Raw genomic sequence first — 16,005 nt, 5'->3', positions numbered from 1 at the left:
TTGAGTTGTATGAACTGCTTGTATATTTTGGAAATTAATCCTTTGTCAGTTGTTTCATTTGCTATTATTTTCTCCCATTCTGAGGGTTGTCTTTTCACCTTGCTTACAGTTTCCTTTACTATGCAAAAGCTTTTAATTTTCATCAGGCCCCACTTGTTTAATTTTGGTTTTATTTCCATTACTCTAGGAAATGGGTCACAGAGAATCTTGCTTTGATTTATGTCATCGAGGGTTCTGCCTGTGTTTCCCTCTAAGAGTTTTATAGTTTCTGGTCTTATATTTAGGCCTTTAATCCATTTTGAGTTTATCTTTGTGTATGCTGTTAGGAAGTGTTCTAATTTCATTCTTTTACACATAGCTGTACAGTTTTCTCAGCACCATTTATTGAAGAGGCTATCTCTGCCCCACGGTATATTCTTGGATCCTTTGTCAAAAATAAGGTATCCATAGGTGCATGAGTTTATTTCTGGGATTTCTGTCTTGTTCCATTGGTCAATATTTCTGTTTTTGTGCCAGTACCATACTGTCTTGATGACCGTAGCTTTGTAGTATAATCTGAAGTCAGGAAGGTTGATTCCTCCAGCTCCATTCTTCTTGCTAAAGACTGCTTTGGCTATTCAGGGTCTTTTGTGTTTCCATATGAATTGTGAAATTTTTTGTTCTAGTTCTGTGAAAAATGCCATTGGTAATTTTATAGGGATCACATTGAATTTGTAGATTGCATTTGGTAGTATAGTCATTTTCACAATATTGATTCTTCCTTCCCAGGAACATGGAATATCTCTCCATCTGTTTATGTCATCTTTGATTTCTTTCATTAGTGTCTTATAATATTCTGTGTACAGTTCTTTTGTCTCGTTAGGCAAGTGTGTTCCTAGATATTTAATTCTTTTTGTTGCAGTGGTGAATGGGATTGATTCCTTAATTTCTCTTTCTGATTTTTTCATTGTTAGTATATAGAAATGCAAGTGATTCCTGTGTATTGATTTGTATCCTGCAACTTTGCTAAATTCACTGATTACCTCTAGTAATTTTCTGATATTGTCTTTAGAGTTTTCTATGTACAGTATCATGTCATCTGCTTTACTTCTTTTCTGATCTGGATTCCTTTTATTTCTTTTTCTTCTCTGATTGCTGTAGCTAGGACTTCCAGAGCTATGTTGAATAATGGTGGTGAAAGTGGACACCCTTGTCTTGTTCCTATCTTAGGGAGAATGCTTTCAGTTTTCACCATTGAGAATAATGTTTGCTGTAGGCTTAGCCTATAAGGCCTTTACTATGTTGAGGTAGGTTCCTTCTATGCCCATTTTTTGAAGAGTTTTGATCATAAATAGGTGCTGAATTTTGTCAAAGGATTTTTCTGCATCTATTGAGATGCATATGGTTTTTATCTTTCAATTTGTTAATATAGTGTATCACATTGATTGATTGATTGATTTGCATATATTGAAAAATCCTTGCATTCCTGAAATAAACCCAACTTGATAATGGTTGAGCTTTTGGATGTGTTGCTGAATTCTATTTGCTAAAATTTTGTTGAGGATTTTTGCATCAATGTTCATCAGTGATATTGGCCTGTAGTTTTCTTTTTTGTATGTTGTCTTTGTCTGGTATCAGGGTGATGGTGGCCTCATAGAATGAGTTTGGAATTGTCCCTTCCTCTACAATTGCACTCATCTCACACACTAGTAAAGTAATGCTCAAAATTCTCCAAGCCAGGCTTCAGCAATACAGGAACTGTGAACTTCCTGATGTTCAAGCTGGTTTTAGAAAAGGCGGAGGAGCCAGAGATCAAATTGCCAACATCTGCTGGATCATCAAAAAAGCAAGTGAGTTCCAGAAGAACATCTATTTCTGCTTTATTGACTATGCCAAAGCCTTTGACTGTGTGGACCACAATAAACTGTGGAAAATTCTGAAAGAGATGGGAATACTAGACCACCTGACCTGCCTCTTGAGAAACATATATGCAGGTTGGAAGCAACAGTTAGAACTGGACAGGGAACAACAGACTGGTTCCAAATAGGAAAAGGAGTTCGTCAAGGCTGTATATTGTCACTCTGCTTATTTAATTTATATGCAGAGTACATCATGAGAAACGCTGGACTGGAAGAAGCACAAGCTGGAATCAAGATTGCTGGGAGACATATCAATAACCTCAGATATGCAGATGACACTACCCTGATGCCAGAAGGTGAAGAAGAACTAAAGAGCCTCTTGATGAAAGTGAAAGAGGAGAGTGAAAAAGTTGGCTTAAAGATCAACATTCAGAAAACTAAGATCATGGCATCTGGGCCCATCATTTCATGGCAAATAGATGGGGAAACAGTGGAAACAACGGCTGACTTTATTTTGGGGGGCTCCAAAATCACTGCAGATGATGACTGCAGCCATGAAATTAAAAGATGCTTACTCCTTGAAAGGAAAGTTATGACCAACCTAGATAGCATATTAAAAAGCAGAGACATTACTTTGTCAACAGAGTTCCGTCTAGTCAAGGCTATGGTTTTTCCAGTAGTCATGTACAGATGTGAGAGTTGGACTATAAAGAAAGCTGAGCACTGAAGAATTGATGCCTTTTAACTATGGTGTTGGAGTAGACTCTTGAGAATCCCTTGGACTGCAAGGAGATCCAACCAGTCCATCCTAAAGGAGATAAGTCCTAGGTGTTCTTCGGAAGGACTGATGAAGCTAAAACTCCAATACTTTGGCCACCTGATGCAAAGAGCTGACTCATTGGAAAAGACCCTGATGCTGGGAATGATTGAGGGCAGGAGGAGAACGGGACGACAGAGGATGAGATGATTGGATGGTATCACCAACTCAGTGGACGTGAGTTTAGATGAACTGCAGGAGTTGGTGATGGGTAGGGTGGCCGGGCGTGCTGCAATTCATGGGGTCGCAAAGAGTCGGACACAACTGAGCGACTGAACTGAAGGGTTAGTTCTCTGGTTGGCTAGGGTCTTGGAGTCAGTGTTCCCACTCTGAAGGTTCAGGGCTTGATCTCTCTCCAAAGACCAGTCTAGGTCTAATCTACCAACAGGAATTTCACCCAAAATGAAAGGGCCTTTACTTGAGTTCCAGAAGCCAGTGCACAAGAACACAACAAAGGTCTCTGACTCAGCAAAAACTCGGTATCGCTTGCCACATGGACAGACCTTGGATTGCAACAGATGACTAGAGGGTCTTCTTTAGGAGTTCTTTTTCATCTTTTTTGATTGTTTCCTTTGTTGTTTAGAAGCTTTTTAGTTTGATGTAGTCCCTTGTATTGATTTTTGCTTTTGTTGCTTATGATTTTGGTGTCATATCTAAAAAAATAATTGCCAAGACCAATGTGAAGGAGTTTTATGTTTATCAGGTCTTATGTTAATCCATTTTGAGTTAATTTGTATGTGTGGTGTAAGATAGGGGTACAATTTCATTGTTCTGTGTGTGATTATCCAATTTTCCCAAAACCGTTTGTTGAAGAGACTATCCTTTTCTCATTGAGTGTTGCTGGCTCCCTTATGAAATATTAACTGACTGTAAATACAGAGATTTATTTCTGGGCTCTCTATTCTGTTTTATCAGTTTGTATGTCTGCTTTAATGCCTATATCATACTGTTTTAATTACTATAGCTTGGTAGCATAGTTTGAAATCAGGATCTGTGATGCCTTCAGCATTGTTTTTCTTTTTGATAATTGCTTTGGCTATATGGTGTCTTTTGTAGTTCCTTACAAATTGTAGGGGTTTTTTTCTGTGAAAAATGCCATTGGAATTTTTATACAGATTGCATTGGATCTATAGATGACTGGGTAGTATAGACAGTTTAACAATATTAATTCTTCTGATCCATGTACATGGCGATATCTTTCCATTTGTTTTTGTCTTCAATTTCTTTCATCAACGTATTGTTTTTCATTGTACAGATCTTTCACCTCTTCAGTTAAATCTATTCTTAAGTATTTTATTGCTGGTGATGCTATTGTGAATGTGATACTTTTATTTATTTTTTAGTTATTTTGTCATTACTGTATAGAAAACACCACTGATTTCTGTATTTTTGTTTTATATCCTGAAAATTTACTGAATTTGTTGATTAATTCTGATAGATTGTTGGTTGAGTCTAGGGTTTTCTATATATGAGACCATATCATCCACAAATAATGACAATTTCATTGCTTCCTTTCTGATTCAGATATCTTTTATTTCTTTTTCTTGGCTAATTGCTTTAGCTAGGCCTTCCAGTACTATGTTGAAGTAGTACTTCAGAGTGCTGAGAGTGGGCATTCTTGCCTTGCTTTTATCTTACAGGAAAACTTTCAATTTTTCACCATTGAATTCGCTGTGGGTTTGTTGTATATGGCCTTTATTATGTTGACGTGTGTTCCTTCTATACTGAATTTGTTGAGGGTTTTTAATCATGAAAGTATGACTACAACCTCCATCTCAAATGTCTCTGGGACAATTTGGGAGACCCAAAAAAAAAAAAAAACCTAAGAGACCCCTGTGAATAAAGAATGTTATTATATTTTCTGTTCTGCTAAACATATTTAAAATGGCATCATGTGCATTGATATACCAGGATAGAAGAATAAGAATAAGAAATATACGTCTTTATAGTGCTAAAGTTGTCCTTTCCTCCTTTGTTCCTCAAAGGCAGCCCTGGAAGCATTAGATGAACTGGACCTGTTTGGTGTGAAGGGTGGGCCGCAGTCAGTTATCCATGTCCTAGCTGATGAAGTACAACACTGCCAGGTAAGAGGATTGGACCATATTATAGAAAAATATATTTTTACTCAGACTCAAATTTAGCATGAGCTTTAGAATAAGGAGAACTGAATGAGAATACATAATATGATTTATTATCATGTGCCAAAAATGTCTTATTAAGCATCCTATAGAGATAAACCTGATGTGGCATGAGCTATAACAGAGATCATAGTCCTGTTCTCTCACCCAACATTATAAAGGAATCCCATCACAGTGTATGAAATTATCCTCTATTGTATCTCCTTTTCTAAATATACCAAGAGAACAAGAGGTGATAGATTTTGAGTGTTCTTTTTGATAGTGGTTCTGAATATTTCTCTTGTCCCCACTGGTGCTAAGGTTAGATGTTTGGAGATTAGACTATTTACATGGTAAATGCATATCTTCAGTTTTGTTTAAGATTACTTCATATATTGAAAGATAAAGGTTCTTGTCATTGACAGTATGGCTTTTCCCATCTTCTTCAAACCCTGATTGGACCCCCATGGTGTTCTAGTGAATATAATCTTACTTTCTAACTTTAAAAATGCAAAATTTTCAAATAAGATAGATTTGGGGGATATAGGAGCTAAGCTTTCTATATCCTGCTTCCCAGCAGCTATATTTATGCTTAAATAGTTGTTAATGGAGCAACAGGATTATGGATGGAAAAATGGTGCTTAGAGTATTCTTTATCCATTGGCAGCTGCTTAAAAATCAGGATTAGGAAACACTGAGAGAACGATTAAGACAAGGAAGGATTTATAGAAGTAGCTAGTCTTCTAAGCTCTCACTATTGAATCATTTTTAGATTTTCATTTAAATTATTTTCTTCAACATAAATCTTTTGAAATTAAAGCTATTAATTTTATAATCCCAGGCCACTTACTAATGTGCTACATTTGACTTCCTTTCTTTCCTTTCTTTCAGTCTATCCTTAATTCAATACTCCCCCGGGCTTCAACATCTAAAGAAGTTGATGCTAGTTTACTTTCAGTTATTTCCTTCCCAGCCTTTGCAGTAGAGGATAACCAGTTGGTGGAGCTCACAAAACAGGAAATCATCACCAAGCTTCAAGTATGTCCATATGTGCCTTTCTTTCTTTAGGGCTCTAATTTTAAGGCAAAATTAGTATCTTTGTGGGCCTTGAATGTGACCTGTGTCAGTGATTTAACCAAGCAATCAGAGTTAACATCACCAGTAATAAGTAATAGTAATATCATGTATATGCCCTGATACAGTGCACTGAGAAGTGCCTAGCACGTCTGTGATGTCCTTCCTAAGAACGCAGTACCTCAAACCAAATTCAGGGACATTCTACAAAATAACTGGCAGATGCTCTTCAAAAACGCTGAGATGATGAAAAACAAGGAAAGACTGAAGAATGGTCACAGATTAGACTAAGGAAACATGACAGCTAAATGCAGTGGGACCGTAAACTGGATACTGGAATAGAAAAAAAGCGTTAGTAAAAAGTCTGGTGAAATGCAAATAAGTTATGTACTTTGGTTAGTAGTGTTGTACCAAGGTTAGTTTTTTAGTTTTGGTGAATGTCCTATGGGCTTCCCAGATGACTCAGTGGGAAAGAATATGCCTGCCAATGCAGGAGATGCAGGTTTAATTCCTGGGTCAGGAAGATCCCCTGGAGAAGCAAATGGCAACCCACTCCAGTATTCTTGCCTGGGAAATCCCATGTACAGAGGAGCCTGGTGGGCCACAAAAGAGTGGGACATGACTTGGCAACTAAACAACAGAAACAACAAAATGTTCTATGGTTATATAAGATGTTAACATTAGGGAACAGTGGTTGAAGGAAATATGGGGACTCTGACTGTTTTGGGAACTCTGCTGTAAGTCTCAAATGATCGCAAAATTTTTAAAATGTGTTTCCTTTAAAAAAAAAAACAAAACCTGCAGTCTTGTAAGAATTGTGTGAGCAGAACCACATAGGTTCGTAATTGGGCTGTCATAGACTTATCCGATGGTAGAAAGCCATGGAGAAGATAAAATAAGAACTTTGCTTTAGGGAAGAGCCTATAACTTAGCCCTCACTTGAAATCACATTGCTAAAATTGATTTCTGTTGCTGGACTGATAGCAGAGTTTTTTAAAATTATTTTTTAGGTATAATTTCTATGTTGTTGATAGGTTGGCACATGTAGCTGTTGGAGAGGATGCATTTCTGATTGATTATATTGCTGTACCAATGTACGTGCTTCTTACTTGTTTCCTCTGCATTTCCAGGGTCGTTATGGTTGTTGTCGCTTTCTACGAGATGGATATAAAACTCCTAAAGAGGTAGGTTTGTTTTCCCAAAAATGAGTCCAAGATAGAATGGTCACTACTAACTGCAGCTTCATTCAGATAAAATATGTATCTCATCAATGTTACTTCAAATAATTACTAAATAGGGTAACAATGACTGATGCTTGCTTCCTGTTTGGGGATTAGTTGTGAGGTTTTCTCTCTGAGCTGTTCCATATTAAATAAAATAGAGGAAACTGTTTGCCTGGAAAATCCCATGAACGGAGGAGCCTGGAAGGCTGCAGTCCATGGGGTCGCTGAGGGTCGGACGCAACTGAGCAACTTCACTTTCACTTTTCACTTTCATGCATTGGAGAAGGAAATGGCAACCCACTCCAGTGTTCTTGCCTGGAGAATCCCAGGGATGGGGGAGCCTGGTGGGCTGCCGTCTATGGGGTCGCATAGAGTCGGACACGACTGAAGTGACTTAGCAGCAGTACATCCTTCCACCTCGTGAAGTTGTTTAGTTTCAAAACAGAGCTAGTGATGGATGCTTAAATCACTGGATGAAAATTTTGGCAGAAACAGAATATTTACATGGTCTCAAAGTATTCCTCCTGAAATACTCAATAATTACAAAGGAAAACTCTTTCTGTCAGTAGATCCTTTTGGATCCCTTCCACCTTTTGCAGTTGATTAATTCTAAATAGTACTTGATCTTTAAAAGTTAACTTTCTTTTGTTCCACTTGTCAAAAATTTTCCTTGGAAATATCAATGAAGAAAATTAAGTATTATTAAAAAGGGAATGAGTGATTGTTACTTACTTTCATTGGCAATGTAGCTCAGGTCAGCTGGTTGAGAGCCATTATATCACAGTAATCCAAGTCTATGCCCCAACCAGTAATGCTGAAGAAGCTGAAGTTGAACACTTCTATGAAGACCTACAAGACCTTTTAGAACTAACACCCAAAAAAGATGTCCTTTTCATTATAGGGGACTGGAATGCAAAAGTAGGAAGTCAAGAAACACCTGGAGTAACAGGCAAATTTGGCCTTGGAATACGGAATGAAGCAGTGCAAAGACTAATAGAGTTTTGCCAAGAAAATGCACTGGTCATAACAAACACCCTCTTCCAACAACACAAGAGAAGACTCTACACATGGACATCACCAGATGGTCAACACCAAAATCAGATTGATTATATTCTTTGCAGCCAAAGATGGAAAAGCTCTATACAGTCAGCAAAAAAAAGACTGGGAGCTGACTGTGGCTCAGATCATGAACTCCTTATTGCCAAATTCAGACTTAAATTGAAGAAAGTAGGGAAAACCACTAGACCATTCAGGTATGACCTATATCAAATCCCTTATGATTATACAGTGGAAGTGAGAAACAGATTTAAGGGCCTAGATCTGATAGATAGAGTGCCTGATGAACTATGGAATGTGGTTCGTGACATTGTACAGGAGACAGGGGTCAAGACCATCCCCATGGAAAAGAAATGCAAAAAAGCAAAATGGCTGTCTGGGGAGGCCTTACAAGTAGCTGTGAAAAGAAGAGAAGTGAAAAGCAAAGGAGAAAAGGAAAGATATAAACATCTGAATGCAGAGTTCCAAAGAATAGCAAGAAGAGATAAGAAAGCCTTCCTCAGTGATCAATGCAAAGAAATAGAGGAAAACAACAGAATGGGAAAGACTAGAGATCTCTTCAAGAAAATCAGAGATACCAAAGGAACATTTCATGCAAAGATGGACTTGATAAAGGACAGAAATGGTATGGACCTAACAGAAGCAGAAGATATCAAAAAGAGATGGCAAGAATACACAGAAGAACTGTGCAAAAAGATCTTCACGACCCAGATAATCACGATGGTGTGATCACTGACCTAGAGCCAGACATCCTGGAATGTGAAGTCAAGTGGGCCTTAGAAAGCATCACTACGAACAAAGCTAGTGGAGGTGATGGAATTCCAGTTGAGCTATTTCAAATCCTGAAAGATGATGCTCTGAAAGTGCTGCACTCAATATGCCAGCAAATTTGGAAAACTCAGCAGTGGCCACAGGACTGGAAAAGGTCAGTTTTCATTCCAAGCCCAAAGAAAGGCAATGCCAAAGAATGCTTAAACTACCGCACAATTGCACTCATCTCACACGCTAGTAAAGTAATGCTTAAAATTCTCCAAGCCAGGCTTCAGCAATACGTGAACCGTGAACTTCCTAATGTTCAAGCTGGTTTTAGAAAAGGCAGAGGAACCAGAGATCAAATTGCCAACATCTGCTGGATCATGGAAAAAGCAAGAGAGTTCCAGAAAAACATCTATTTCTGCTTTATTGACTATGCCAAAGCCTTTGACTGTGTGGATCACAATAAACTGTGGAAAATTCTGAAAGACATGGGAATACCAGACCACCTGATCTGCCTCTTGAGAAATTTGTATGCAGGTCAGGAAGCAACAGTTATAACTGGACATGGAATAACAGACTGGTTCCAAATAGGAAAAGGAGTTTGTCAAGGCTGTATATTGTCACCCTGTTTATTTAACTTATATGCAGATTACATCATGAGAAACGCTGGACTGGAAGAAACACAAGCTGGAATCAAGATTGCCGGGAGAAATATCAATAACCTCAGATACGCAGATGACACCACCCTTATGGCAGAAAGTGAAGAGAAACTCAAAAGCCTCTTGATGAAGGTGAAAGTAGTGAAAAAGTTGGCTTAAAGCTCAACATTCAGAAAACAAAGATCATGGCATCCGGTCCCATCACTTCATGGGAAATAGATGGGGAAACAGTGGAAACAGTGTCAGACTTTATTTTTCTGGGCTCCAAAATCACTACAGATGGTGACTGCAGCCATGAAATTAAAAGATGCTTACTCCTTGGAAGGAAAGTTATGACCAACCTAGATAGCATATTGAAAAGCAGAGACATTACTTTGCCAACAAAGGCTCGTCTAGTCAAGGCTATGGTTTTTCCTGTGGTCATGTATGGATGTGAGAGTTGGACTGTGAAGAAGGCTGAGCGCCAAAGAATTGATGCTTTTGAACTGTGGTGTTGGAGAAGACTCTTGAGAGTCCCTTGGACTGCAAGGAGATCCAACCAGTCCATTCTGAAGGAGATCAGCCCTGGGAGTTCTTTGGAAGGAATGATGCTAAAGCTGAAACTCCAGTACTTTGGCCACCTCATGTGAAGAGTTGACTCATTGGAAAAGACTCTGATGCTGGGAGGGATTGGGGGCAGGAGGAGAACGGGACGACAGAGGATGAGATGGCTGGATGTCATCACTGACTCGATGGACGTGAGTCTGAGTGAACTCCGGGAGTTGGTGATGGACAGGGAGGCCTGGTGTGCTGCGATTCATGGGGTCGCAAAGAGTAGAACACGACTGAGTGACTGGTCTGATCTTATCTGATCTGATAATTTTTTTAATTACTCAGCTCAAACTCTTCTGGTTTACTTCCTCTCTTCCCTGTTATACTTTAGACCCTTTGACTTCTGCCCCTACTAATCTATTAAAATTGTACTCTGAAATATCATCATAATCTCCTGAGTAACCAATCTAGTAGCATTTTCTCAGTCCTTATTCTCTTTTTTTTAGATGAATTTAATTTTATTCAAATCATAATCCAAATTACAATGGATAGATTGTTTTATATAGTTTTATGGAGTGTAACTAGATTTTACTGATTTCACTATAGACACTGAAAAATACACAATAAAAATAGGTTTGGTGTCTCTGTTACCTACCACTACATTTTCTTGAAATTCTTTTCCTATTTTAATTTCCACGACTCATTGCCATCCTAATTTTTCTGCTCTTTCTGTTCTCCTTCACCAAACTGAGGATTTACCATGTTTCTGTTCTTGGGCTGCTTGTTCATTGTATATAGGTACTACAGCTATAACTTGTGTTTCACATGTCACATCTTCAAGGATGATTCCCAACTTGCTGTCTTTCTAAACATTTTTATTTGTATGTTCTGCTACTACCTCAAAGTTAACAAGTACAAAACCAAACTCAAGGTTATTACAAATTAGTCTCACTTCCTCATACATCTGCCTGTAGTATCATTTTTGTCCTAGTTCTACTAGTTAGAACCACATGACAAAGTGTTAGTCGCTCAGTTGTATCCAACTCTTTGTGACCCCATGAACTGTAGGCCGCCACACTCTTCTGTCCATGGAATTCTCCAAGCAAGAATACTGGATTGGGTAGCCATTCCCTTTTCCAGGAGATCTTCCCAACCCAGGGATTGAAGCCAGGTCTCTTGCATTGCAGACAGACTCTACTGTCTGAGCCACCAGTAAAGGAGGAGAGTGTATATGTGAGCTGCCTTCTCTGAAACAAACTATTAGTGATGAAAGACTGTGTTGTAAAACCTCTGAACTAAAGGTATAGTCTGATCTTGGAGTAATAAGACAGACTTTGTTTATTGTCTTTACTAGGATCCCAATCGTCTGTACTATGAACCAGCTGAGCTGAAGTTATTTGAAAACATTGAGTGTGAATGGCCGTTGTTCTGGACATACTTTATCCTCGATGGGGTCTTCAGTGGCAATGCAGAACAGGTAATGCACTGGGGAAAGGGCTTTTCCGCAGATTGTTATTACGTCTCCCTCTTTCAGTTAATGACTGTGCTGACCTTATGCCCAAATGGAAGTCTTCCTAATAGGGAGGACACAGAGGGGTCTTCACAGGGGTCCTGACCTCCAGGATCCAATGCCTGATGAGCCGAGGTAAAGCTGATGTAATAATAGTAGAAATAAAGTGTACAACAAATGTAATGCACTTGTATCATCCTGAAATCACCACATGCCCCTAGGTCTGTGGAAAACTTCTTTTCCACAAAGCTGGTCCCTGGTTCCCAAAAGGTTAAATACCACTTTCCTAGAGACTAGTAGTTGAGGGTACTATATTAGAGAATAGCACTGAAACGTGTACATTACCATATGTAAAACAGATGAACAGTGCAAGTTTGATGCATGAAGCAGGGCACCAAAAGCCAGTGCTCTGGGACAACCCAGAGGGACAGAGCAGGAAGGGAGGTGGAAGGGGAGTTCAGGATGGGGGGAACATAGATATCTGTGGCAAATTCACATTGATGTATGGCAAAAACCATCATAATATTGTAAAGTTATTATCCTCCAATTAAATTAAGTAATTGAAAAAAGTAAAATTTTGACTACATTCCCCCCCTCCAACAAAAAGAGTTAAAAGACCTAGAAACACACTGCTATATTTTTAAATGGATAACCAACAAGGTCCTACTGTATAGCACAGGGAAATCTGCTCAATGTTATGTGGAAGCCTGGATGGGAGATAGTTTGGGGAAGAATGGATACATGTATATATATGGCTGAGTCCTTTCACTGTTCACCTGAAATATCACAATATTGTTAACCAGCTATATACCCCAATACAAAATAGTGTTAAATTTAAAAACAAGAGTTAGAAGACCTAGATATTGCTATCACTCAGACTTGACTTTTAGTAAATATAGAAAGCAGAATAGCAAATCCTGTCTATTTGCCTTAGTCATCAGAAATACTTGAATTTACCTCCTGACTTTATATGTCTTTTGAAAAAACAAATGTTGGAAATGATGTTCTGGCTTTAGCAAACAAAACAAAACAAAACAAAAAAACAAAACAACAACCCGGTTATACCCTGTCCTCACCCCCAAAACACAGTTATCATTGCCTTTTTAGCTACACAAATAAAGGAGTTCAGAAACTATTGTTGGGAAACAGTGAGACTAGACAATTTAATCAAGTAAGGTTAATGTCAGGCATTCTGCAAATTGGCTGTGTTCTAAACTTGGACGTAAAAACAACACATTTGGAATTCATTTTACTCAGTTACATAAAATACAGCTTTGTGTAATTTGAATGTTTTGGCCAATAGTAGTCTGCAACTGCCAATGTGAGTTTAAATAATAGAGTTACACCAAAGTTTCAGGGGCATAAAGGGTTATTTCTCTAAGCTTTAGTAAATTATAGAGTATATTTTTTTGAGCAAGAAAAACAATAATAGAAATACCTGCCTTATCTTGACCACCCTATTTTGATTCTACCATTTTTTTCAGTCCTTCTCAAATTCTACAAAGTAACTTATCAAAAACTGTGCTTGCTCAAAGAAAGATTTGTTAAATGTGCCAACTGAGTATAAAGCACATTTAGGTTTTTTAAACTCTTAGGAGGAAGAAAAGAGTTGGAAGACCTGGATTCTTTTTTATTCTTTTCTTTTCCCGACTTTGCTACTGACCACTGAGTAGCCTAAGTACTGTCATTGACTTCTTTAGTTTCTCTGTGCAGGCATATCTCAGAGATTCACAGGTTCAGTTCCAGACCAGCATAAAGATTGCAAATATGTCAATAAAGCAAGTAATATGAAATTTTTTTGTTTCCCAGTACTTATAAAAGTTATGTTTATCCTACATTCTATTAAGTGTATAATAGCATTTTATGGCTAAAAGAAAAAACAATGTATATACCTTAATTAGAAATAGTTTATTTCTAAAAAATAATAAGCATCATCTGAGCCTTCCATAGGTCATAATCTTTTGCTTTTACATGCTTTGAGATACTGTGAGAATTCCCAAAAACATGACACAGAGACACAAAATGAGCAAATGCTGTTGAAAAAATGGTGCCAGTAGACTTGCACAATGCAGGGTTGCTACAAACCTTCAGTTTGTAAAAACAAACACAACAAAAAAACACAGATTCTGTGAAGCACAATAAAGTATAATAAAACAAGATATGCCTGTACATATGATGTGAATAATTTTTCTCTTTTCATTGAAGAAGTGTATAGCACCAAAATTCTTTGAATTCCACAGATAAAGACGTGATAAGTGCAAGGTACAGTCAGTTTGGCTATAATGAGACACATATGTTACTTAAAAATTACCATGCTCTGCATATTCGAGAAGTAAAAACTATAGGGCTTGTGGGAAAATGTGGTCTGGGAACAACACTTAAAAAGTTTCTCAGAAATATATACAAAATGATAGGAACCTAATAAAAACAGTACCACAAATAGACATTAATGGCATTAAAGCATTCATTCATTCCTCTTTCAAAAATTATATTCTGAGAAAATTATTTTGCAAGTAGCATACATTTACGTACAATTCTGCTCATCACTATTACATTCATACAAATTAAGTCTGGTGATAATTTAAATGTTCAACAAGAAGAAAATGTTAAGTTAGAGATCATGCATATAAAATATTATGCTAATATTAAAATATTTATTAAATTTAATATTATTATTAAAATTTTGGATTAACTTGTTTCATATTTCAAATATAATTTTTAGTGTTTGGTTTTCTCATAATTGAAAAGCAGTACCACAGCTTTATACATGTTAAATGTTTAAGAAATACATAAATACCACAAAGATATAGCCCTTGTACTTGAAAAACAGCTGAAGTTTGCTTGTGAATGTGTGCACCTCACAGGGCTCCCATGCTTGCCACTCCATGTGCCAAAGGAAGAGAAGAAAAGAGAGATAGCATGAGAGTGAAAGTCACACAGTTGTGTCTGACTCTGCAACTATACAGTCCATGGAATTCTCCAGGCCAGAATACTGGAGTGGGTGGCCTTTCCCTTCTCCAGGGGATCTTCCCAACCCAGGGATCAAACCCAGGTCTCCCGCATTACAGGCAGATTCTTTACCAGCTGAGCCACAAGGGAAGCCCAAGAATACTGGAGTGGGTAGCCTATCCCTTTTCTAGAGGATCTTTCCAACCCAGGACTCGAACCAGGGTCTCCTGCATTGCAGGCGGATTCTTTACCAACTGAGCAATACCTCAAGAGATAGCATGAGAGGAAAAAAAAGAATATTAAGCAGAGAAGAAGAATAAAAATAGGCTGAGGAGGGAATAGAGGGGGAAATTAAGTAGAAGGAAAGGCACAGAGCCATGTAGCCAAAGTGACCATAAGAGAGCAGCTGGAGAGTTGTAGGAGAGTTACTTAAAATTGGATGGAAAGTTATAACACCACATGTGGATTGTGTTTCACAGTTCTCCTGAGGTGTGTACATGTGTGTGTGTGTTGTGTATTCTTGCAAGACTTCTTTCAGCTGAGTGCATTCTCAGGTTGAAATTGTGCATAAGCAGATATGAAATTTATGTTATGCTCCAAATCGTTCTCTAATATATCAAGTGCATTGGAACACATTTGTGCTTTCAAAACAACTATTACAGCAGAACTGACTGTATATTTTTTCCACCATAAATTATGTTTTTTTTACTTTTTATGTATTACTAATCTACAGCAAATTGTTAAGCAAAAAATGTAAACTTGATCATAATAGAAACTTAATTTGGCAGGGACAATACAGTTTTAAAAGCAATTACATGTACAGTCAATAAGCTGTACTGAGGTTAGTACATAGTGGATAAAAGTAGACCCATGGAGGCAGGTTGACTTGGACCCAAATCTGGACTCAACTTTGTACTGGCTGTGTCATCTTCCACAAGCTCATAACTTCCTTGAGCCTTAATTTCCCTGTAAATAGGCTTTAATTACACATACCTGGATGGTTATTAAAGTTAAATCCATTAACATATGCAAAACTCCTAGCATAATATCTGACCTCTAATAAGCATTTAGTAAATGCTACTTCCCTTTCTTCTCCCTTTCTCTAGGTGAATACATTCCTTTACAATAGAATCTTCTTTGCTACAACCCTCTTCTAGCTCCCCAAAGGTAATTCTCTATAAACTTTGTTCTCCTTTTCTTTTATCTACAGGTTCAAGAATACAGAGAAGCTCTTGAAGCAGTCCTCATCAAGGGCAAAAACGGTGTCCCACTTCTGCCAGAGTTGTACAGTGTTCCTCCTGACAAGGTGAGCTGGACAGTGCCCTCATCTGGAGCTGGGAGAAGAGAAGCCATACCTCAAAAGGACTGTCTTGTCTGACTCAAATGAATTTTAATCTTTTGATTTTAATGTTCTAGAGTCTGTCTTTAGGTATAGGACAATAAAAATATTATTTTATTCCTTTGAAAATAAAGTT

At 37.8% G+C, this 16,005-nt stretch overlaps 1 protein-coding gene across 5 annotated transcripts in view; it reads left to right on the top strand.

The window, feature by feature from the left end:
• The window catches only part of PHKA1 (phosphorylase kinase regulatory subunit alpha 1), a 171,787-nt gene that overhangs the window by 32,170 nt on the left and 123,612 nt on the right, over positions 1 to 16,005 (top strand). For all 5 annotated transcript variants that reach the window (XM_027533403.1, XM_027533401.1, XM_027533405.1 and 2 more), the window contains exons 7-11: positions 4,641 to 4,739; positions 5,664 to 5,810; positions 6,977 to 7,030; positions 11,426 to 11,548; positions 15,741 to 15,836. In XM_027533403.1, coding sequence (XP_027389204.1) covers positions 4,641 to 4,739; positions 5,664 to 5,810; positions 6,977 to 7,030; positions 11,426 to 11,548; positions 15,741 to 15,836 — 519 coding nt within the window. The remainder of the gene's footprint in view (positions 1 to 4,640; positions 4,740 to 5,663; positions 5,811 to 6,976; positions 7,031 to 11,425; positions 11,549 to 15,740; positions 15,837 to 16,005) is intronic.

The sequence above is a fragment of the Bos indicus x Bos taurus genome, chromosome X (genome assembly GCF_003369695.1).
Source record: "Bos indicus x Bos taurus breed Angus x Brahman F1 hybrid chromosome X, Bos_hybrid_MaternalHap_v2.0, whole genome shotgun sequence".
Classification (NCBI taxonomy): domain Eukaryota; kingdom Metazoa; phylum Chordata; class Mammalia; order Artiodactyla; family Bovidae; genus Bos; species Bos indicus x Bos taurus.
Note: the sequence above shows the minus strand (reverse complement) of the source record. Positions and strands in the feature narration are given on the sequence as shown.